Source organism: Lepus europaeus, chromosome 3, assembly GCF_033115175.1.
Source record: "Lepus europaeus isolate LE1 chromosome 3, mLepTim1.pri, whole genome shotgun sequence".
Lineage (NCBI taxonomy): Eukaryota > Metazoa > Chordata > Mammalia > Lagomorpha > Leporidae > Lepus > Lepus europaeus.
Genome location: NC_084829.1, coordinates 75897764 through 75921790, shown reverse-complemented (window position 1 = coordinate 75921790; position 24027 = coordinate 75897764). Strand labels below are relative to the sequence as shown.

The following is a 24027-nucleotide window of genomic DNA, read 5'->3' as shown; positions in this document are numbered from 1 at the left end:
CATGATAAAAAGCAGGGAGTCCTCCAAGCCTGATCAGTATTCCTCAGTTACAATGAAAACCCCTTTGTATGTGTAGTAATGCTGTATATGGCCATATTGCATTGCCTCCCTGGAACCTGGGACGAGAAGAACCAATGAAAATATGCTGATGCTACTGCTCCTTGCTGTGTCATGTTCTTTGTTTCTATCGAAGGAGTTTCCTGTTTTCCCTCAGCATCCATGAAAACGTAATAGGTTAACATATTAGTTTGTAAGTAGGGTAAAATAAAATCCAAGACTGAATAGGATGAACTTAAAAAATTTAATGGAAAATAAAATTCCCTTTCATTTATAAACACTTTTGTCTTACAATTTTTAGACTTTAACTTGTTAAAACATGGCTGTAAAATATTAGCTTAAAGCTCAGAATTATGAAATAAATGTTTCAATATTTCTCCCTGTAGAACTATTACTCACACATGCACTTGTATGAATTGCCAGTACACAACTGTGCACCTAATATATTTATTCCCAAGAATATTTCTTAGAGTATATTTTTGGAAATGGAAAGTTAACATAAATATTCTGTGGAACTATATTCAAGAGTGGACTATATTTTGGACATAAAGTTTATTACATAATAGTTACATACTCAGGATAAAAGAAAACATTATACAGAGTATAAAAATAGACAAAAAATACAAACACAATATATTTTGATTGGAATTTCAGAGATACTTTCTTTTCTTCTCTTTTCCCTTTACCTCAAAAGTTACAAAAACTTTCGAAGCAGCATGCATTGTTGCATTTTTGATTTTTTGTTGTATTGTGAGTGAACTTGAGAGTCCAGATGACTGGTGGTCATCTACCTGGCCTTCCCATTCTTTTGTTTCTTCTTCTTTGATTAGTAAAGGTTTTCCTAGGGTTTGGCCAACAAGGTCACAGACTTCGTGAGCTTTACGCCTTGCATTCTCAACAGCAACAAGACAGGCTTGCCGCCTTAGGAATGAAAATGCAAAGGTTATCAATATGACATTCAAAGAATATGGCAATGAATGATTTTATTTAACAAGTTAATAATTTATTTAAAGAAGTGCTTAAACTTACCGAAGATTCTCAACAGAACCTGGAGTATGATAAAACTGGGGTGGGCTGATGACAACAGAGCTATCTAGCTTTTCAACAAGAAAGTTACAGATATTTTGCATTTTTCCAAATTCAGTAAATGTAATGCAGACCTGTAAATGAGAATGCTTGATATTATTTTCCTGTCAGATTCAAAATTTTCTCTAAATATTATTTAAAAAAGAAAAGCCAGATTACAAAGTTATTTTATAGTATGGAACATATAAGAAAAAAATCAGTTGATGTTTACAACCAAATTACTTTATTAGAGCTAAGATTTTTACTGATGAATTTAGCTTAAATATTGACTTGAATATTTAAAAATTCATTTTAAGCCAGAGATTTTTTTGTGAAATTGGAGGGCTGTGGGCTTCAGCTTTATTATTTGGCTAAATTCTAACCTTGATAAATTTTTTATGAATTTTTAGTCTAATCTATGCCATGAACTTCTGATTGTAGTAATTATGTCATAATTCACTGCCGTCATTAAGGTGTATTTCTTCTTCCAATCGTTATCTTAAGATCAACATGTGGAAGCTAATCTATTTCACTGTGTTCTCTGCCTCTAAATATGTGGAAGCAGTCCACAAATCCAGCAAGACTTTAAAAGCATAGTCTTTAAACTTTTTATGGAAGAGAACAAAACCTTTTCTTCCCAAGAACTCTTACACAAACTCATAAATCAAACAAAAAAGTAAGACCAAATATAGAAAGGCGAGATGACCTCATTTCACACAATACACAATAGCTGCCTTTTATCATAAATGTTATACATTCAAGACTAATGTTTTAACTTGTTTCAGTATCAGAGCAACAGGGCAAGGTAGTGAAGATTCGGTTCATTACTTTAAACTGCAAAATACTGGGGTACTCCAAAATAATCAAATTTTTTTGCAGTGAACCAGTCTCTATTTTCAATTAATCCAGTAGACTTTCAAAGACTAATTTCTGTCAGAACAGTCCATCCTGCTTCCATTTCATTACTGTTACTTTTCTTATCTCTTATCTGCATTTATATTTACGTTCTAAGAAAGTTTATGAATTGCTTTTGGTATCCTTATCTGCTCTCCTGCTTTCTATTTATTCTTTTACACAGCTCACACTTGATTCTTGTCTATATTGAATTACAAATTCCTAAGTCTATGGCTTCCAACAGAATATTTTCATGGTATTTCTTTGACCAATCTTTGTTTTGCTTTCCATAGTTTCTACTTCATCTTCCTCTTTTATTCCTTAGCATGCAAAATTTAGATTTCTATGATCCTTGTGGACCTCTTCTGCTATTACAGTTTTTTTTTTAACTTTTAAAACTATTTTTTATATAAAATTTCAAACATATACAAATATAGAGCTAGTAGTATAAAGGAGCCACTCAGATTAAAAAATTATCACTTCATGTTAATTTTAATTAATTTCTTACTTTACATACACTGCATATATTCCACATTTTGGGAGAAGAGAGAAAAATTCCATTAATTCTGAAAAAACATTTAAAGCTTTGTAACTACCATGACAGATACTTATACCTGTTCTACCACCCTCAACTAATCCCTTATCAGTTCCTTCCTCAACTCTAAGATGCGGGCAATCACTGATCTGTTCTCTGTTGTTACAGATTGGTCTTTTCAGAATGTCATATAAATGGAAGTATAAGGTATGTAGGCTGCTGATCTGCTGCTTTCCCAGGTGCTTTAGCTGGGAGCTAGATGGGAAGTGGAACAGCTAGTGGTTGAATCTGCACTAATATGGGATGCTGGCATTGCAGGCAGTGCCACAGTGCAGGCCCAGACTTACTCCTTTCACTGAGTGTAACAGATGTGGGATTCACCAAAATTGTTGCACATGGTTTGTTCCTTAATTAGACTCATTAATTTTCAAAGGTAAACTAACATTTCATTTCTGGGGTAAGCCACACTTGATCATTATGTATTACCTCAAACACACACAAACATGAACACACGTACAAATAGTTGTTGGATTTCATTTGTTAAAACTTTGTTTCTGGGCGCAGCAGGTTAACACCCTGGCCTGAAACACTGGCATCCCATGTGGGCGTCGGTTCTAGTCCTGGCTGCTCCACTTCCCATCCAGCTCTCTGCTATGGCCTGGGAAAGCAGTAGAAGATGACCCAAGTGCTTGGACCCCTGCACCTACATGGGAGACCGGAAGAAGCTCCTGGCTCCTGGCTTCGGATTGATGCAGCTCCAGCCGCTGTGGTCATCTGGGGAGTGAACCAGCAGATGAAAGACCCAACTGGCCGCTAAGGGCGGCAGCTGGGCTGATCCGAAGCCAGGAGCCAGGAGCTTCTTCTGGGTCTCCCACATAGGTGCAGGGGCCCAAGGACTTGGGCTATCTTCTTACTGCTTTCCCAGGCCATAGCAGAGCTGGATCTGAATTGGAGCAGCTGGGTCTCAAACCGGAGCCCAAATGCGCTTTAGGCCAAGGCGTTAACCCACTGCGCCACAGTGCCAGCCCCTTAAGATCTTTTTGTTATGGCTTGTAATTTAATTCCCCTGTGGATAAATAGTCAAATTTGTATGATTTTAATACTTCAAATTTTTGGGATTTGTTTTATAGTATTGATTATTAAGATTTATTTATTTATTTGAAAGATAGAGTTACAGGGGCCGGGGGGGGGGGGGGAGGTGGAGACAAAGAGAGGTCTCCCATCTGCTGGTACACTCCCCAAATGGCTGCATTTGGCTAAGTCAGGAGCCTAAAATTCCATCCAGGTCTCCAACATGGGTGCAAGAGCCCAAGCACTTGAGCCACCTTCTGTTGATTTTCCAGGTGCATTAGCAGGGAGCTGGATGAAAGCAGAGCAGTGGGATTTGAATTGGAATCCATGTGGGATGCCAGCATTGAAGATGGCGTAATCTGATGCTCCACAATGCTGGCCCATATTCACTTACTTTCATATCAGAGAGGAAATTTCCCTCCTGTAGTGTTCCCCGCTCTCTAGGCAATAGTATCACTAAAATTTTATTCACATGGCAATGAAGTATTTCTCTCATGCTATTTTTATTTCATTAAAAAATTCCTTTTGCTGGGGCCTGGCGCTGTGGCATAGAGGGTAAAGCTGCTGCCTGCAGTGCCAGCATCCCATATGGGTGCCGGTTTGAGACCTAGCTGCTCCACTTCTGATCCAGCTCTCTGCTATGGCCTGGGAAAGCAGTAGATGGTCCAAGGCTTTGGGCCCTTGCACCTATGTGGGAGACCTGGAAGAAGCTCCTGGCTTTGGCTCGGCCCAGCTCTGGCCATTGCAGCTAATTGGGGAGTAAACCAGCAGATGGAAAACCTCTCTTTCTTTGTCTCTCCTTCTCTCTCTGTTTAACTCTGATGCTGGTCAGGGTAATTTGTTGCACATCAGTGTGCCTGGGTTTGATTTCTGTCTCTTAGCTTTCTGCTAAGAAACCTAGATTGTACCCCTGGCTGCTGGCTCTTGGCTCCAGCCCTAGCTTAGCTCTAACTGCTGTGGGTAATAAGGGTTTTAATCAGTTGATTGCAGGTCTCTCTTTAGCTCAAAAAAAAATAAATTTTCAAAATATTAAAAAAATTTCTCTTGCTATTTTTATTCCACTAAACCTTTTCTCACAAATCTTGTTAAATTTAAAAGCTCGCACAAATACATCATACCAAAAATGATTTTGAGAAACATGATCTTTTATCAAGTATGAGATGCATTTCTTGTACACATTTATATACATTTCAGTTCAAGAATACAAATAAATGGTAAATTATCCTCACAGAGTCATGCTGTTTCCAATTATTTGTTAAGAAAAGTACAAACCTCTGCTTCCATGTGAAAAGCATTTTCTACTCTTCTAAAATCCTTTGTCACAGTTACATTTTCTGTCTGAAACGAAAAGTACAAAAAGTGTGATTACTAAATCTTTGGCTGATAAATGAAATCACTCTTAAACATGAATCAGAAATTCAAACTTATTAAAATCAGGAAGATTAAAAAGTATTAAAAATGACTTTTCTCTGATGCTTTAGAATTTTCTGAAAATTTACATAAAATAAACTGAGAAACCTGTAATATTTGTTTAAATTTCATTAGTCACTTCATTATAGTACTTTTTAAAAAAATATTTTATTTATTTGAGAGAGTTACAATGAGAGGCAAAGGCAGATAGAAAGTCTTCCATCCTCTGGTTCACTTCCCAGATGGCTTCAATGGCTAAAGCTGAACCGATCTGAAGTCAGGAGCTTCTGGGCCTCCCATGTGGCTGCAGGGGTCAAGTACTTGGGCCACCTTCCACTGCTTTCCCAGGTCATAGCAGAGAGCTGGATCAGAAGAGGAGCAGTCGAGACATGAACCGATGCCCATATGTGATGCCTCCACTGCAGTAGAGGCTTAGCCCCACTATGGCAGAGCACCGGCCCCCATTTATAGTAACTTTTATATTAGCTGGTAAAGAAAGTCACTCAGTTTTTTGAGCCTTATTTTCTACTTCTATAAAATCTGGTTAATACCATGTATACCATATAAAATTATTATTAAAGTATTGGCATAAAGAAAGCATTCAGCAAAAGTGGATGCTGTAGGGGCTGGCGCCGTGGCTCACTTGGTTAATCTGCTGCCGTGGCGCAGGCATCCCATATGAGCACCGGGTTCTAGTCCTGGCTGCTCCTCTTCCAGTCCAGCTCTCTGCTGTGGCCCGGGAGGGCAGTGGAGGATGGACCAAGTGCTTGGGCCCCTGCAACCACATGGCAGACCAGGAAGAAGCACCTGGCTCCTGGCTTCAGATCGGTGCAGCACCGGCCGTGGTGGTCATTTGGGAGGTGAACCAACGGAAGGTAGACCTTTCTCTCTGTCTCTATCTCTCTCACTGTCTATAACTCTACCTGGCAAATTAAAAAAAAAAAAAAGTGGATGCTGTAAATATTATTATAACATAGGTGTTTCCTGAAACATTGAACAGGGTCAAGTATGTTTTAATTCCCTGGGAAAATGTAGGGTGCACAATTGTGAAAAAGTTAAATTTCTTATTTACTTTTCAAAAAGGTTTATTATTTATATTTCTGAGAGAGAAAGAGTGCACACTCCCATCTCATGGTTCACTCTCCAAATTCCCATAACAGTCTAAGCTGTGGGCCAAAGCTGGGAGCCAGAAACTCAGTCTAGGTCTTCCACATGGGTGGCAGGAACCCGATCATTCAGACCATCAGCTTTTAAGACAATTTTTAGATTTCTTGAGATAGTTAAATTCTAACTGGAGAAAACCATTAAAGTAAAACAATGGATCAACAAACAGAATACTGTGAAAATTACTACCTCAGGAGATAAGAAGGTAGAGTTCTAATTTTTCTTCTAATTCTTGTTATATGATTTTTGAGATGTCTGGTCTTAAGTGATATGAATCTCAGGTTATTCCCTTAAAATTAGAAATAAATCATCTGCCTGAAGTTAGGGCTAGGTGCCTCCCAGGGTTTGTATTAGCAGGAAGCTACAGTCAGGAACCGAGTCAGATATGGAAACAGGGATTCTAGTATGGGATGTGAGCATCTTAACTACTAGGCTAAATGTTTGCCCTTCAAAAAAAATCAGTGAAATGAACTTGTCTGCTACTCTCATCCTTGCGAACAAGCAAATTTGTATATATATTTATTTTTAATAATATCTATTTAGAGAGCTGCCATCTTGTGGGAATGCAACCACTGCCTGACTCTGACCAGCGGCCACACAGATCTCTGTGGCTACTGTAGCTTCTACTGTCCACAGTCTGGGGACCATCTTTGCAAACCTCTTCAAGGGCCATTTTGGCAAAAAGGAAATGTATATCCTGCTGGCAGGCCTGGGTGCTGCAAGGAAGATGATAATTCTGTGGAAGCTGAAGCTTGGTGAAATCATGACACCACTGCCACCACAGGTTTCAGTGTGGAGACTGCTAAATACAAGAATATCAGCTTCTGGGCCTGGCATTGTGGCCTAGTGGGTAAAGCCACTGCTTGTGATGCTGGCATTCCATATGGGTGCTGGTTCAAGTACCAGCTGCTCCACTTCCTATCTAGCCTCCTGCTAATGGCCTTGGAAGAGCAGCAGAAAATGCCACCTATGTGGGAGACTTGCATGAGGCTCCTGGCTCCTGGCTCTTGCCTAGTCCACCCCTGTCTTTGTGGCCATCTAAGGGATGGACCAGAAGACAGAGTATCATTCTCTCTCTCTCTCCCTGCTCTCTGTAACTCTGCCTTTCAAATAAATGAATAAATCTTAAAAAAAAAAAAAATCAGATTTACTGAGTAGTCAGGACAAAATTCAGCAGCTATGGCATGGCAACACTACTTCCAAAATACCTGAGATTGATTTTTTTTTTTTTTTTTTTGGACAGGCAGAGTGGATAGTGAGAGAGAGAGACAGTGAGAAAGGTCTTCCTTTTTGCCGTTGGTTCACCCTCCAATGGCCGCTGTGGCCGGCGCATCGTGCTGATCCAAAGCCAGGAGCCAGGTGCTTCTCCTGGTCTCCCATGCGGGTGCAGGGCCCAAGCACTGCCTTCCCGGGCCATAGCAGAGAGCTGGCCTGGAAGAGGGGCAACCGGGATAGAATCCAGCGCCCCGACCGGGACTAGAATCTGGTGTGCCGGCGCCGTAAGGCGGAGGATTAGCCTGTTAAGCCACAGCGCCGGCCCTGAGATTGATTTTTACAATGGACAGAAATGACAGCATGTGAATGAGGCACAGGAGGAACTCATGAGGATGCTGGCTGAGGATGAGCTGTGAGATGTGGTCCTCCTGGTGTCCGTCTGCCAACAACCAGGACTTCCCAAGTGCCATGAATGCATTGAAATCACAGATAAGCTAGTGCTGCACTCCCTTAGGAATTGGAACATTCCACCCACCTTTGTCACCAGTGGGGTTGGGCTCCATGATGGACTGCATTGGCTGTCCAATCAGCTTCAGGACCAGAAGTGAATGAGAACACCTCCACTTCTTCCTCTCTGCCCTCCACTTTCCTTGCATGTGGCAAATGTGTGAGTTGGTGGCCCTGAGTGTCAGAAGCAGTCTCCATGTATAGCTCCATGCTGTCCCTGTGCAGATGCAGCCTGCTGCCAGATATTTAATGTAAATGTTTCAACAAAGAGTTTCTGGTACCCTATGCAATAGTACTAAGCTTTTTTTCTTTAATTTTAAAAAGAAAACCAATGCACTGTTTAGTCCTGAGAAGGGACTTAGGTGCATTGACACCAGGCCTCCAAGTGTTAAATTAAGAGCTGGGCATGCTCATGAGGAAGATCCATTTGATGGTTGTTGGTTTTTAAAATGAATTCAGTGCATTTAAGAAAAATAGTTAAAAATACAAGAGGAGAATACTTGAACACAGCAGCAAGACTGCCTAGTGCAGGTTTTGTGGTAACCACCTAAGTGTTGGTCTATTAGATTGGCTGCTCCCTTTGGGAACATGAAAGCCAGTGACAAAACCAACCACAATCCATTCTGCACAATCATAATAGAAATCCCTGTGGCTCACTTGTGTTTGAATCACCCTGCATTCTACAACCTTGTACTCACGTGGTCATCCAAGGATGGGGAGGGCTGTTAAATTTATCTTGGTGACAACCTCAGAACTATTTTATTTGGTGTCATGGAACCTCTTCTGCTTTCAATATACTTTTTATTTGTGACAGGCAGAGTGGACAGTGAGAGAGACAGAAAGGTCTTCCTTTGCCGTTGGTTCACCCTCCAATGGCCGCTGCGGCCAGCGCACTGTGGCTGGCGCATTGTGCTGATCGGAAGCCAGGAGCCAGGTGCTTCTCCTGGTCTCCCATGCAGGTGCAGGGCCCAAGGACTTGGGCCATCCTCCACTGCACTCCTGGGCCACAGCAGAGAGCTGACCTGGAAGAGGGGCAACCGGGACAGAATCCGGCGCCCCGACCGGGACTAGAACCCGGGGTGCCGGCGCCGCAAGGTGGAGGATTAGCCTAGTGAGCTGCGGCGCCGGCCTCAATATACTATTAATAATTGTTTTTTGATACTTGTTTTCAGTTTTCATTTTGACAAGGATGGTAATTATAGCTATCAGAATAAAATCCCAACTATTTAAAAAAGATTCATTTTACTCATTTATTTATTTAAAAGGCAGACCAACAAAGGTGGAGGGGGTAGGGAGAGGGAGGGAGGGAAGGAGAGAGTGAGAGAGATCTAATGTGGAACTGGAATGCTTTCCTTTCAGCATTGTTTAAAATTTGATATGGAATCTTTCTGGAATTCCTCAAATAAAAAGATCATTACTTTTTATTTTTATCTTATGCTACTGTACTGTACCATGTACATATTTTCATCATACCATATAGTTACCATATAGATTAGTCGGTCCCTATCATGAGACTCCCTCAGTAGAAGGCCTGAGTTTTACTCATTCTGTACTGCTATTGCCCAGCAACATGCCTAGGGCATTCATTACATTTTTTTAAATACAGTTTTCAGTATGTTGAGAAATATTGGCCAATACTGGAACTTAAAGCTTATGGTTGGCATATAAATAGAAGACTAAGTAATTACATATTGCTATGGTTTGAATGTGCTCTCCCAAAATTCATATGCTGAAGTCTAATCACCAATGTGATGGTATTAGGAGGTAGTCTTCGGTGGGTGATTAGGCCATGACGGCAGGACCTTCATGAATGGAGTAAGGAATGAGCCTTATGAAAAAGGCCCCAGGGAACTGCCTTCTCCTTCCACTACATGAAGACACAGAGAGAAGGAGCCATCTATGCGCAAGGAGATGGAACCTCACCTGACATGAAATCTGCTGGTGCCTTGATTTTGGACTTCCCAGTTGCCAGGACTATGAGAAATAACTTTCTGTTGTTTATATGCTACCAATCTGTGGCATTTCAATACAGCAGTGCAAGCAGACTGACAAAATTATGTTATGTGTTATTTCAACATGAACAGTGATAGGGAATACTTAATAAACGTTTGTTGGTTGAATGAGTAAATACTACTTAGAATTTGAACACATTTGAAGCCAACCCCAAAAATGAGGGTTATATATTCACATAAGCTCATAATTCTATGATCCACAATATAGCTGAAATAATTATTTATCTATGTAGTTTTTCATTCCTTTTTTCTTTTATTCATTCAAAATCCATTTTTTCTAAATATACATTATATGCTATATGATATCATATAAGTATATGTATATATGATATCATGAACATATCCATGAATGCAAAAGAAAGACAAATGGTTTCTGCTCTGGAGAAGTTTAGAATATGGAAGACAGACAAGTAAATCAAGAATTGTAATACAGGGTGTTAAGGGAATGAAATGTCACTTGGCAGAGATTAGTGTTAGGAAAGGATTGTCAAGGAGGTGAGCTTGGGTTGGTTCTTTAAAAAAAAAAAAAAGTCAGCTTGTCAAAGAGGGGAGAGAAATGACAGGAATTGAGGATAAAGAGTTCGGTTTCATCTATTAAGCAAAAGAGTTTGGATTATAAGGAGCCCTTTAAGCAGAGGATGGATGTTTATAAACCTTCCAATGCTAGCATTGCAAAGTTGAATATGAAAAGGACTTTGTGAAGACCCATAATTTATCCTGAAAATATAAATTATATTTTGTATTATTTATTCAATCTAGATGACTGCTTTCTTCGATTAGAAGAAATAACTGGTCCTTCTATGTCTCACAATGAATACTGAATCTTAATGTAATCACTCTGAGCTGAATTTAATAATTTATTTTGGCTTACATACTAGAATTCAGAACCAAATAAGCTTAGTTTACATTTTCTGTAAATGACTTAAGAATTAGTTATATTATTCAAACAGGACTGCGGTGTCCTGGCAGCAGTTTTTTCAGGAAATATTTTTCTTCATGTTAGATATACTTTATTCATATTATTTATAATTAGCAGTTGAATTCAAATCATTTCATGCAAATTTTTTTCCAAATAACTTTTTTAAAACACTTGTGTTTCCAGATATAGACTTGCTTTTCGGGATCTGAAATCTCTACCAATAGACTGGCAGGGAGAATGTGCACTTTTACCAACTCAGTGTCACCTGGATGAACCACAAGTTTGTCCCTGGAAGGAAACAGGTAGTTGGTTTCTATGGTTTCTAACTTCCTTTTATTCTAATTATCTGGAGTCTAGTACATTTGAAAGTGATCTAATATAGAGTGTGTTTTCCAAAACACATGAGTTCAAATACTACCCTGACTAAAGTTCAGAGTGTTACTTAACCTATTTAAATTTGGAAAATGGGGATATTAAAAATGCATAATAAAGTTACTGTGTGCTAGTTCATTTTTTTTTCCTTCCTTATAAGTATGCTTAGGTAGAGATCGTTTAGCGGTTTGACAACATGCACATTTCTGGTAAGTAAGTAGAAGTATTTCATATGTGTGACATCTTCAATACGTAGGCTAAATTTTTAAAGTTAACAGCCTCACCCCAATGTTACTGTTTGTAAAACTCACTGAAGAACCACTCCAGGTAAAGTTTTCATGGTTAGGAGGAAGGAAACTACGCTCTTTCCTTGTCAATTGTTCGGTACGGAATAAATCAAATATGCTTAGCGTTCAGCGCCCTATCATGGCAGGTACTCACATCTAACATTTCTCGTTTAACTTTTCATAATTTCAAAGTTAAAAAACAAAACCGTTGCAGCAAATACTTCCCAATAAAAAACCTACCCACTTGGCATTCGTTTATTTTTCCATTGCTTTATCTACGGAAGGATGCGTCCTGGGATACCCCGGCGACAAGGGCGTCCTAAACACTCAGAAACCGGCAGCCCTCTCTCCTCGCCCCAGGGGCTCTTGGGCCCGGCATCTGAGGGTCCCCGTCTGACAGCAAGGGGCGCCAGGGCTGAGCGCTCACCTGCAGACCCCGCTGCTGAAGGCTCTGCGTGATGTAGTCCAGGCGTCGGCAAACGCTCTTCTTGGCTTCCGCCGCAGCCTCCTTGGTGCTGCTCACTCGCACCGCCACTTGCGCCCGGTCTGGGCCCGCAGATACCTCTGCGGCGCCACTTACGTGCACCTCGCGGGGGGCGGTTTGGGTCTGTGTAGAGGAGAGGGGGCGGCGGACTCCGGGCAGTGTTTCTCCTGAGACCACATTCTCCCGGCCCCGGTCCGCCCAAGGAACCAATTCCACGAACACGCGCGACGGAGGGGCCTGTGGCAGCGACATGGCCGTGGGAGCGCGGTCTCCATAGCAACACCAGACTGACGGCGGCCGCAGGGGCCCAGGCGCGCCCGGGCGTCGCTGTGTCCGGCGCAAAGGTTGCCGGGACCGACTCAGAGGCGGGAGAGTTTGTTGATGGCTCGAATGACGCGCTGTGGAAGTGCAATTTCTCTCGCAGGCTTCAGCTGAGGGCGTCCTTAGGGTGACTTAACAGGTTCTTCCTCGTGGTCATAAAAAACCTTAGCGGACTTTGTGGCCTGCCTCTCAGTGAGCCCCGCCCTTCGACGCACAGCCCCGGGGTGGGCCCTCGCCCGCCGCACCGCGGAGAGCGTTGCAGAGGCGGGAGGCGAAGGCCGCGGGATGGCTTTCCTACGCGGGCTTCCTGCCCTGTGTAATTGGCCCCAGCCGCGTCCGTCTTGACCTTCCTGTCCGTGGTCAGTCTTTGATGCTCGAATCTCAGTGTCTACGGGCTGCAAAGCGATGCGGAGAATGTGTGTCACAGTTGCTGAGTTGTTAAAAGCTGTCCAGTGTAGCTAGTGTGGCATGAATTTTCAAATTTTCTTTATACTTGAACATGGACAGGAGAGATTCCAGCGAGGTCAGAGCATACGCAACTTGCATTTTGCTGGACCTGTACGACTTAAATCTTGTCTGTATCTTTTACTTAGAGAGCCTTTTTGATACAACCCTCAACTGCCCCTCTCCGACGTCTGCCCCTTAGGTGAGTTCTCTTTTAATAGTAAAAGGTGAGCTTGGTGAAGGAAAAAAAAAAAAAAATAGTCCTCCTCGGCTACCCCCCTACCCCGCCACTTAACTACCTAAATTTTATCAGAAGAATTAAGGAGGAATAGAGATTTTATATGTACATTTAAAAAAAAGGTAAAAACTACTCATTCTCTTGAAAGAAGCCTGGAAAAGCCAATTGAGAATCCTCGTGCGTTTCTTCCCTACTGTTTTTCTCGTTTGTGATTCTTGTGATACTTCAACTAAATCAGGTGATAGCCTCCCTCCAGGCAATTTGGTCCATCACAAGGCTAAAATAATTTTGAAAATTCTTATGTTTATTGTTAGGTAAACACAATTACATGACATCATTTTAATTTAAAAACTGTAAGAACTTTCCCCAATAATTTTACAATTCAAGACTTCCAAAATAATGTTTCTTAAATCTGCTGGAAAATTCTTTTTTTTTTCTAATGGTAAATGTGGAAATATCCAGCCTTCAAAATGAATTATTGTATGAGTGAATGTCATAAGCAAATAGGATATGATAAAAGGTTTCATATCAGTGAGAAAATGATTGAATAAATAATACAAGGATAATTGTTTAGCTATATTAAAAAATTGATCTGCATCTTATAGGATGAAAATAACATTCAAGTGAGACCAAAAAAGAAAAAAAAAATAACTGGAAGAAAATACAGATAAATATAGATATAATTCTGGGGATGGAAGACATTTCTTAAACATAATTTCAGATGCAGCAACCAGAAAGGAAAAGTTTGAAAAATTTGATTTTATTTAAAAAAAGTCAATGTGTAATGCAAACCAAAACCAAAAGAGTTCATGAGGGGGCCACACGAACTGGGAAAGATATTTGTAACATTTATGAGGGAATATTCTGTAGAGAGCTTTTACTAGAAGAAACAGACATCTCAAAAATAGATAAGGAACACAGAAAAAAACTACTAATGTTCTAGGACTACCATAAACAAAAATACCACAAACTTGGATGTTTAAACAACATAAATTTACTTTCTTACAGTTTCGGAGACTGGAAGTTTAATATCAGGATATTAGCGAGTTTGTTTTCTTCTGAGGCTTCTTTCCTTGGCTTGCAGAAGCCTGCCTTCTGTGTTCTTAAATGGCCTCGCCTCTGTGCACACCGCCCCCTTCCTCTTCTTACAAGGAAACCAGTTCTTTCAGATTAGAGCCCTTCCTTGATGTCTTCATTTAACTTTACTTACCTGTTTAAAGGTCCTGCCTCCAAATCCACTCACACTGGAGTTAGCTCTTCGGCGTATGGATTTTGGGGGCATACCACAATTCAGTCCATCAGAGAGACTAGTAAAACAATACTAAAATGTTTAGCATGGAAAAAAAAAAAAAAAGAAAGTTTATTCTCATTGCTAGATAAAGGATGCCAGCTGGGGCTGGTATTGTGGTATAGGAGTAAAACTGCCATCTTTGCCCTGGGCATCCTGTATGGGTGCTGGTTTGAGTCCCTGCTGCTTCACTTCTGATCCAGCTCCCTGCTAATGTGCCTGGGAAAGCAGTGGAAGAAATACTTGGGCCCCAGGACCCATGTGAGAGACCAGATGAAGCTCCTGGCTTCAGGCTTTGGCTCAGCCCTAACCATTGTAGTCACTGGGGGAATGAACTAGTGGATGGAAGATATTTTCTCTCTCTCTCTCTCTCTCTCTCTCTCTCTCTCTCTCAATCTGTGTGTGTGTGTGTGTGTCTTTTCTTCTGTCTCCCTCTGTAACTATGCATTTCAAATAAATAAAAATAATAGAAATGCCAACTTAATAGCATATCCCTTTTTTGAATTCTCATGCTGGTAAAATAATAAAGAGAATGAGAATGGAGAAGGAATAGAATCAAGAGTAATTTTGAAGCATGAATAGATTACTTTTTGGTGACAGAATTATATAATAAATAACAACAGAGTGTTTAAGGTTTTCAGCAGGAATAACCGAGAGAGAGAGGGTTAGTATTATAAGGTATATCTGTTTGTTCATTTCACATTGACACAGTTCTCAGGCAAATCGGATCCCCTGGAAACTGTTTTGAATAAGGCGATTGTACCAAGTTGATTGGACCAAGAGCTAACACCTGGTTAAAGCTAGGCCAGTTAGGTATTTGACATGAGAATCTATCTTCATACAGAATTTCAGAAATTTAGTTTCTTATGTACCTGGATCGTTACCTGTGTGCTTCAAGACATTTGTAGAAAATGGACATAGAAGATTTTGGTGCAAACATTTTTGAAATCTTTGCATAGTTTTTAAGTAATATGCAATTTCCATGAAAGTTTTGAAAATCTCTTTATATAAAACCATGAGAAAGGTAGACTAGCTTTTTTTTGTATGCTGTTTCTACCAGAGAAGCAGAAAAAGTCTGTGTATACAGAAAAGAAGGAAATGGGAACAGAGATGTGATGGAAAGAGTCCAGATGTAATTCCAGTCTCTGTTACTAAAATTTTCCATAGGCCTGATTTCATTCTTATCCTGGAGATTTATAAAATATCCCGGTATCCTTATCATAACTCCCCTTTTTAACATAAGTAGCTTGATTAAGTTTTTTATTACTTTATAACTAAGAGTTTTGACTGATAAGAATAGATGATGGAGAAAGGAGAATCCAAAGCTGATTTGTATACTTTTTTTTTTTTGACAGGCAGAGTGGATAGTGAGAGAAAGAGAGAGACAGAGAGACAGGTCTTCCTTTTTGCCGTTGGTTCATCCTCCAATGGCCTCTGCAGCCGGCGCATCGCACTGATCCAAAGCCAGGAGCCAGGTGCTTCTCCTGGTCTCCCATGCGGTTGCAGGGCCAAGGACTTGGGCCATCCTCCGCTGCCTTCCCGGGCCATAGCAGAGAGCTGGCCTGGAAGAGGGGCAACCGGGACTAGAACCCAGTGTGCCAACGCCGCAAGGTGGAGGATTAGCCTGTTAAGCCACGGTGCCGGCTTGTATACTTTTAGTCTTAAGGAATATGTAAGGTGGCACCAAAAGTTATCTCTAGGTGCACCACTCAAAGATTCATGCTTTGGGAAATTTCTCTCTCTCCATTGTCATTCAAGGACTTTGTAAGTCCTTATTATCACACAGCTGTTTTCCCTTTTGACTAGATCTTCATATCTAGTCAATATATTAATAAAAAACACGTATGCTTTTTCCTCCTCCTTCAGATGGCCATACTGTAGACCCCCAAATAACTATTGATGTAAACAGAAGGATATGTTTTGATGCAACCTTGATGGGTGGCAGGAGCTCTGGGCTATCTGCTTGTACAGCTCACTTGTGCCCTGTGGTCCTGCATATGCATGGGTTCTCAGATGTATCATTTTTGTCATTTAGAAAAAGTTTATTTGTTTTAAAATCTTTATTTATTTGGAAGGCAGAGTGACAGTAAGAGACACAGAGATGTATACCAACTGCTGGTTCACTTTCTAAATAGCTACAACAGCCATATTTAGCCAGGAGCGTAGAATTCCATCCAAGTCTCCCATTTGGGTGGTGGAGACTCCAGTCCTTGAACCATCATCATCTGATAGACATTAGTAGGGAGCTGGATTAGGATGTGAGTGCTCCAAGTGGCAGCTTAACCTGCAGCAGCACAATGCCCTCCATGTTTTCATCTTCAGACAGAGTTCTGCTAGGCTATCTGACTATAATTTAGAGTGTCTGATAGGACCTAGTTTATAATGTGAAATTCTGAACAACTCAAAGGATAAGAAACCACAAGTGTTAGAAGAGAATGGAACTACATGTACCAAATGTTGAGATGGAAAAAAAAATTGACAACAATATGTACATGGGAAACTGTTATTAAGAATGAGGGCAAAGTATTTTTAGACACATACAGATTGAAGAGTTTACCACCTCCAGACTCTCACTAAAGTATTCCATACCACATGCCTACATAATATTAGTAAATTCAGAAGGAAGGCATATTGTAGAAGAAACAACAATAATCACAGAAACTGATCAAGTACATCCAGAAACTCTAAAAAATTAATTACTCATTGAATATGATATGATCTTTATGTTCAAGTAGTTAAAAAGTTAAACTACAATCTCTCTCTTTTTTTAAAAGATTTATTTGTCAGAGTTACACAGAGAGAGGAGAGACAGAGAAAGAGAGGTCTTCCATCCAATGGTTTAGTCCCAATTGGCTGCAACGGCTGGAGCTGCGCTGATCCAAAGCCAGGAGCCTCCTCTGGATCTTCCACATGGGTGCAGGGGCCCAAGCACTTGGGCCATCTTCTACTGCTTTCCCAGGCCATAGCAGTGAGTTGGATCAGAAGTGGAGCAGCTGGGTTTCAAAACAGCGCCCATATGGGATGTCAGCGCTTCAGGCCAGGGCGTTAACCCACTGTGCCACAGCGACGGCCCCAAACTACAATCTAAACAGTGATAGTGGAGGAATGATATTCCCTACGTTTGATTACAGTGTCTTAATGTCCTTGACTTGTTCCAAAAGATGCCAGAGGTACTGAATCACTTTAGATCTTGTTATTATACTTTGCATTAAATTAACTTTAGAAAATTTATTAGTAAATGGAGAACTCAAAGGAGATGGAAAATAAGGCTCAATAAGGTAAGAGGAAGATTACACTGTTGTAGAATGACAGTTTGTAAAAATTAAGGAAGCTAGAATCAGAAGTAGAGCTGAAACAGACACTCTGATATGGTGTCTTTGTTGTGCCTAGCACCTGTCTTACAGTTTGTAAAATTTTCAAAAACAGAAATGTGATAAGTAATATCAAGTGATGCAGGTAAAAAATTTGAGGATGGACACTGGCTATTGAACATGATATTTAATGGAGTATTATTGACCGTTCGAAGAAAGTGTCACTGACAACTAGAAGACGGGGCTAAAGGATGAGCGAATAACTAGGAAAAGTACAAAGTGATAAATATTTGTTAATATTGACTGAAGTGAGGTTTCTTTTCTTAAGAAAATGTAATTGGATTCAGACTTTTGAAAAATGAGTTGAGATAATATCCTATCTTATCTCACAAATAACCTAGACTCTGGAAATAGCTTTCCTTCTTGCCTTTTCTCATTTCCAGGTTTGTTTGTTTCTTTCTTATAAGTTTCAGATATTTATCATCTGGTGACTTGAATGATACAGGTAGAAGGGAAGAGTGGGCTTAGGGTATACTACATGGATCATGGGACTTTAGCTAGGCAGGGTTGTTTGTTTGTCACCCCCTGTCTATCTTGTACAGAGTTCCAGAGTTTAATGATCATATCTTCACCTTGAAAGTACAACTTAATTCAGAAAAGTATTCTCAAGTACTTGTGTGTGTGTTCTATGGCAAAATAAGCGTAAGTCAGCCTACCTCTATATTATCTTGTTGTTAGGCTGGGCTGCTCTATATTTTGCTGCTGGATTGATACCTCCTAACTGTGTACATGCTTGACTGACCGACCTATGGACACTTCAATTTTCAGGTAATCTTTTGGTTTAAATATTTTTTCACTTTGCTCATTTTCTCCTTAATTAATTTCACATCACTGGTTGTCTTTCAAATTATCTGGTTTATTTTTTTTTAACTTTTATTTAGTAAATATAAATTTCCAAAGTACTGCTTATGGATTACAATGGCTCCCCCCCCCCCATAACTTCCCTCCCACCCACAACCCTCCCAACTCCTGCTCCCTCTCCCATTCCATTCACATCAAGATTCAATAATATATACACAGAAGATCAATTTAGTATATATTAAGTAAAGATTTCAACAGTTTGCACCCACACAGAACATAAAGTGTAAAATACTGTTTGAGTACTAGTTATAGCATTAATTCACATTGAACAACACGTTAAGGACAGAGATCCTACATGGGGAGTAAGTGCACAGTGACTCCTGTTGTTGACTTAACAAATATTCTTATTTTTCACATGCTTAGTTACACAGTCTATGTTCTTGATATTTTAATTGTTTATGCAAAGCACTGAATGCTTCATTTAATTAGGGAAGGAATGCTTCTTTATAAATGAAACTATCATAACAATTATTAATTGTGATTATATCTTAACTGACCTGCACTGCTTGTATCCAAGAGAATAAGAAATGTTTGTCAGGTTCTTTGCAAATTTAAGCTGTGAAACTCTCACTTGTGTATAGGCTGCTTCTCTTAATAGTAACTTTCTGAATACAGTAGATTAGAAGTGGCTTTGGCCGGCGCCGCGGCTCAATAGTCTAATCCTCCGCCTGTCCCGGATGCCCCTCTTCCAGGCCAGGGAGTGCAGTGGAGGATGGCCCAAGTGCTTGGGCCCTGCACCCCATGGGAGACCAGGAGAAGCACCTGGTTCCTGCCATCAGATCAGCGCGGTGCGCCGGCAGCAGCGCGCCTACCGCGGCGGCCATTGGAGGGTGAACCAACGGCAAAAAGGAAGACCTTTCTATCTCTCTCTCTCACTGTCCACTCTGTCTGTCAAAAAAAAAAAAAAAAAAAGAAGTGGCTTTACCATAAATATTTTAATTTTCAAAATTATTTAATTCCAAACACTAGTAGTGTGCAAGCTAATAGGATATTGAAAATATATAACTTATAAGGACAAAAATGTTTTTAAATATTTATTCATTTGAAAGCCATAGTAAGGTTAATCTGGTTCATTCCCCAGATGGCCACAACAGCCAGGGATGGGACAGGACAAAGCCAGGAGCCAGGAATTCTATCCAGGTATCCTATATGGGTATTAGGGGTCTGAGCACTTGGGACATCATCTGCTGCCTTCCCAGGCACATTAACAGAAGCTAGAAGCTGAACCATTCAAGAGTCAAATCTACACTTGAATTGGCATTCTGATAAGGGATGCTGGTGTCCCCAAGTGGTGGCTTCACTCACTTTGCCACAATATCAGCCCCTAGGGAGAAAAATCTTAACTTAGTTTCTTGAGTTTATATTGCAACATCCTGTATAGTTGTAACAATAGAAGCTCACTTGGATAAATTGTTTTGCTTTTCACAAATAATTACGTGTTGTAGAGGAATTATTGTAACTATAACTAAGCATACAGAAGGAAAAAGAAATTTTGGTTAGATAGAGATAAAAAGACACAGAGAGGTAGATGCTAAGTAAATTATCAAAATTATCCAAGAAATAAGGTGGTATGCACAAAATTAGATTAAGTAAAAAGAGAATATATTGTAGGAAAGAAGATAAAATTTGGGCGCAGTTCCACCATGGCGTCCACGGAAGGGTGTCGGGCGCTCCCCGGATCTCGGCAGGAGCAGGCGGGACGCAAGCGGCGACAGGACAATTATTCCGTGCTTCTGCCGACCTACAACAAGCATGAGAACCTGCCGCTCGTTGTGTGGCTGCTGGTGAAAAGCTTCTCCGAGAGTGGAATCAACTATGAAATTATAATCATAGATGATGGAAGCCCAGATGGAACAAGAGATGTGGCTGAACAGCTGGAGAAGATCTACGGGTCACACAGAATTCTTCTGAGACTCGAGAGAAGAAGTTGGGGCTAGGAACTGCATACATTCATGGAATGAAACATGCTACAGGGAACTACATCATTATAATGGATGCTGATCTGTCACACCACCCAAAATTTATTCCTGAATTCATTAGGAAACAAAAGGAAGGGAATTTTGATATTGTCTCTGGAACTCGCTACAAAGGAAATGGAGGTGTCTATGGCTGGGATCTGAAAAGAAAAATGATCAGCCGTGGGGCCAATTTTTTTTTTTTTTTTTTTTTTTTGACAGGCAGAGTGGACAGTGAGAGAGAGAGAGAGACAGAGAGAAAGGTCTTCCTTTGCCGTTGGTTCACCCTCCAATGGCCGCCGCGGTAGCGCCTGCGGCCAGCGCACCGCGCTGTTCCGATGACAGGAGCCAGGTGCTTCTCCTGGTCTCCCATGGGGTGCAGAGCCCAAACACTTGGGCCATCCTCCACTGCACTCCCTGGCCACAGCAGAGAGCTGGCCTGGAAGAGGGGCAACCGGGACAGGATCGGTGCCCCGACCGGGACTAGAACCCGGTGTGCCGGCGCCGCAAGGCGGAGGATTAGCCTGTTGAGCCATGGCGCCGGCCGGGGCCAATTTTATTACCCAGATTTTGTTGAGACCAGGAGCATCTGATCTAACCGGAAGTTTCAGATTATATCGAAAACAAGTTCTACAGAAGTTAATAGAAAAGTGTGTTTCTAAAGGCTACGTCTTCCAGATGGAGGTGATCGTTCAGGCAAGGCAGCTGAATTATACCATTGCTGAGGTTCCAATATCATTTGTGGATCGTGTTTATGGTGAATCCAAGTTGGGAGGAAATGAAATAGTCTCATTCTTGAAAGGATTATTGATTCTTTTCGTTACTACATAAAAGACAGTTGCTCCTTTGTGCTTACCATGTTTGAATTTAAGCAAGAAAGCAGCCTGATTACTGTCTATAAATGTACTCTTAGAGCATGAAGCAGAAGGGAAGGTGAACCATGCAGACACATTTTGTGGAAAAGCTCCATTTTATACTAAAAATTAAACAATTTCAAATTTACTGGTTGAATGGGCAATGTTCTCAACTTTGATTTATGTTTTGCTGCATTAAGACCTATGAATAAATGTATATGGATTTTTTTGCATAAAATATTGACTTCATTAGAGCATATGAATCCAGAATTTCTTACATGAGAAAGTGAAATATTCCATATAAACTAGATTCATAGTTCTTTATACCTAGTTTGTACCAGAAGAGATAGGTTAAGAACATTCATGATTTATATGTGGTGGCTTCTGTATGAATTAAAAAATACAGACATCTAGCCTTTCCTTAAAATAATGTCTCCAGCTTCTTACAGCAGATTAAAGAGGACACTTTGAGCACACTGTTGAGTTGGGTTCTTTCTAGCTGCTGAATGGGGAGTCATCTGCCAGTGAAGTGTGCAGCGTGTGGACTGGGAGTTGGAAGCAGGGCAGCAGTTAACTGCACAGTGTTTTTCTTTTCTATTGAGCATAACCTGTATCAACAAGAAAGCATATTGGTAACAGGCATAAACTTAGCAGTTACAGTAATTTTTAAACATTTTACTGAAAACATTTGTTTTCATGCTATTTCAAGACCTTCCACCGAGCTCCTGTATCCTTACTAATATGACAGAATCTTCCCAGTAGCTCATGTCTCCTGTCAGTTAAACTGCTGGGTAAGTTGCTCAAGGCCAGGGCAAAAATTCCACTTACCAAGCTTCTCTAAAGCAGGTATTTAACCAAAGAAATCGTAGCACAGCTTTTAGCTCCTGTAGTATCTATGAAATGAGTAACGACAATATGCTTAAGATCAAGTGGACTTTTCTTTGTAAATAAATGTCTCAGCTATTTGTCATATTTAGTGAACAGGAATCCTAATAACTACATTTTCCTGAAGGCTTTCAGTTTTCATTTGTGTTTCTCTCTGACCCTACCAGAAATGAATACTAGACTTAGAAATGCTTTGGCACCATTTTGAACATAAACCCTCTTCATCTTTATCATTGAACCTGTAATACACATTCCAGTAAGAGCCACCACTGTTGTGTTCCCTTTGGCCCAGAGCTGTTCAGCTGGCCCACCAGTGAGCCTTGGGTAGTTTCTTCATCAATAGCAACTGGAAAATTAATTAGTGCTTGTAAATGTGGTTTTGAGTTGTAATAATAGAAGTGTGATATTCTCAAGTGAAAAAAAAAAGATAAAATTTGGCAACTTAAAAAAGCATAACCTCATTTTACAGGTGAACAAACAAGAACCTAGAAAGGTTTTTTTTTTTTTTTTTTTTTTTTGACAGGTAGAGTTATGGACAGTGAGAGAGAGAGACAGAGAGAAAGGTCTTCCTTCTGTTGGTTCACTCCCCAAATGGCCGCCACGGCCAGCGCTGTGCCGATCTGAAGCCAGGAGCCAGGTGCTTCTTCCTGGTCTCCCACGCAGGTGCAGGGCCCAAGCACTTGGACCATCCTCTACTGCCCTCCCGGGCCACAGCAGAGAGCTGCACTGGAAGAGGAGCAAGTGGGACTAGAACCCGATGTCCATATGGGATGCTGGCACCGCAGGTAGAGGATTAACCAAGTGAGCCATGGCGCCAACCCCCAGAAAGTTTTTAAAGCCAAGTGCCCAGGGTACTGGCACAGGCAGTCTCACACTTCCCCATCTGTCACTCAGCCTCCCAGTGATCGGTGATTATTTGCACTACCTTAAATCCAACTGCTGCCAGCAAAGCTCTTTCTCAAAGAAATGAACACGAAATCTGCTTCATCTCTAGCCTCCCTTGACTCCTTGAATACTCTGCTCATGTATTACTTTTTTCTGTCTGTCACTTTTTATCAGATGTTTTCGCTGCTTTCTCAGCCTAATTCTTCTCATTGTGCATTTAGAGCTGCTTTCATGGATTCAGTATTCATTTCTAGTGATTCAATTTTCTTATTTGTAAAATGAGAGAATTAGAGTAGCATCTTGCTAATTCGAAAGCATAGTCTGAGATAATAAAAATGATCAATATTATAAAGGTCTTATTAAAAAAATTGTCTGCACAGACACCTCACCCAAGGTAAACAGATGGTAAGTAAGCAAATGAAAAAAAATGTTCAACATCATATGTCCTTAAGGAATTGCAGATTACACAGAGAAATGCCATGATGCACCTTTCAAAATGACAAAAATCCAAAAACTTTATTTAGTGGAGCATTAAGTCTTTGACGATAATGTAAATTGAAAATATGGCCCAAGTGCTTGGGCCCTGCACCCCATGGGAGACCAGGAGAAGCACCTGGCTCCTGCCATCGGAACAGCGCGGTGCGCCGGCCGCAGCGCGCTACCGCGGCGGCCATTGGAGGGTGAACCAACGGCAAGGGAGGACCTTTCTCTCTGTCTCTCTCTCTCTCTCACTGTCCACTCTGCCTGTCAAAAAAAAAAAATGTTTAAAAGAGAGTCCAAGTTTCCAATATGTGAAGTTTAAGATTTTCTATGAGTTGTTCCAACTTTATTGTCTCAATTATAGGCAAATTAGTTTAATGATTTTCTTGTACACCTAGCAATTTTATCTGCACTTCAGATCCAGTTCACTAGTCATTTGCCTATGAAGAAAAT

The 24027-nt window shown here is 40.7% G+C and overlaps 1 protein-coding gene and 2 pseudogenes across 1 annotated transcript; 2 read left to right on the top strand and 1 right to left on the bottom strand.

Annotated features, from left to right (window-relative positions):
• Positions 1-281: 281 nt before the first annotated feature.
• Positions 282-12493, bottom strand: IRAK1BP1 (interleukin 1 receptor associated kinase 1 binding protein 1). The gene is made up of 4 exons (XM_062187584.1): positions 11936-12493; positions 4895-4960; positions 1087-1217; positions 282-978 (listed from the first exon to the last, which is right to left on the bottom strand). Exons 1-4 carry the CDS (start codon positions 12242-12244, stop codon positions 708-710), a joined length of 777 nt encoding a protein of 258 aa, XP_062043568.1. The 5' UTR covers positions 12245-12493; the 3' UTR covers positions 282-707.
• Positions 5476-8019, top strand: LOC133756352 (ADP-ribosylation factor 1-like; annotated as a pseudogene).
• A 7665-nt stretch (positions 12494-20158) lies between the features above and the next one.
• LOC133756967 (dolichol-phosphate mannosyltransferase subunit 1-like) lies at positions 20159-21321 on the top strand (annotated as a pseudogene).
• Positions 21322-24027: the final 2706 nt, after the last annotated feature.

What these genes read in the sequence shown, in the direction of transcription:
- IRAK1BP1 (XM_062187584.1), bottom strand. Translation starts at nt 12,244, where the DNA reads ATGTCGCTGCCACAGGCCCCTCCGTCGCGCGTGTTCGTGGAATTGGTT. An exon ending in TTCAGCAGCGGGGTCTGCAG is followed by an intron (nt 4,961 to 11,935) that starts GTGAGCGCTCAG and finishes TTTTCGTTTCAG; the next exon opens with ACAGAAAATGTAACTGTGAC. An exon ending in GGTTCTGTTGAGAATCTTCG is followed by an intron (nt 979 to 1,086) that starts GTAAGTTTAAGC and finishes TTCATTCCTAAG; the next exon opens with GCGGCAAGCCTGTCTTGTTG.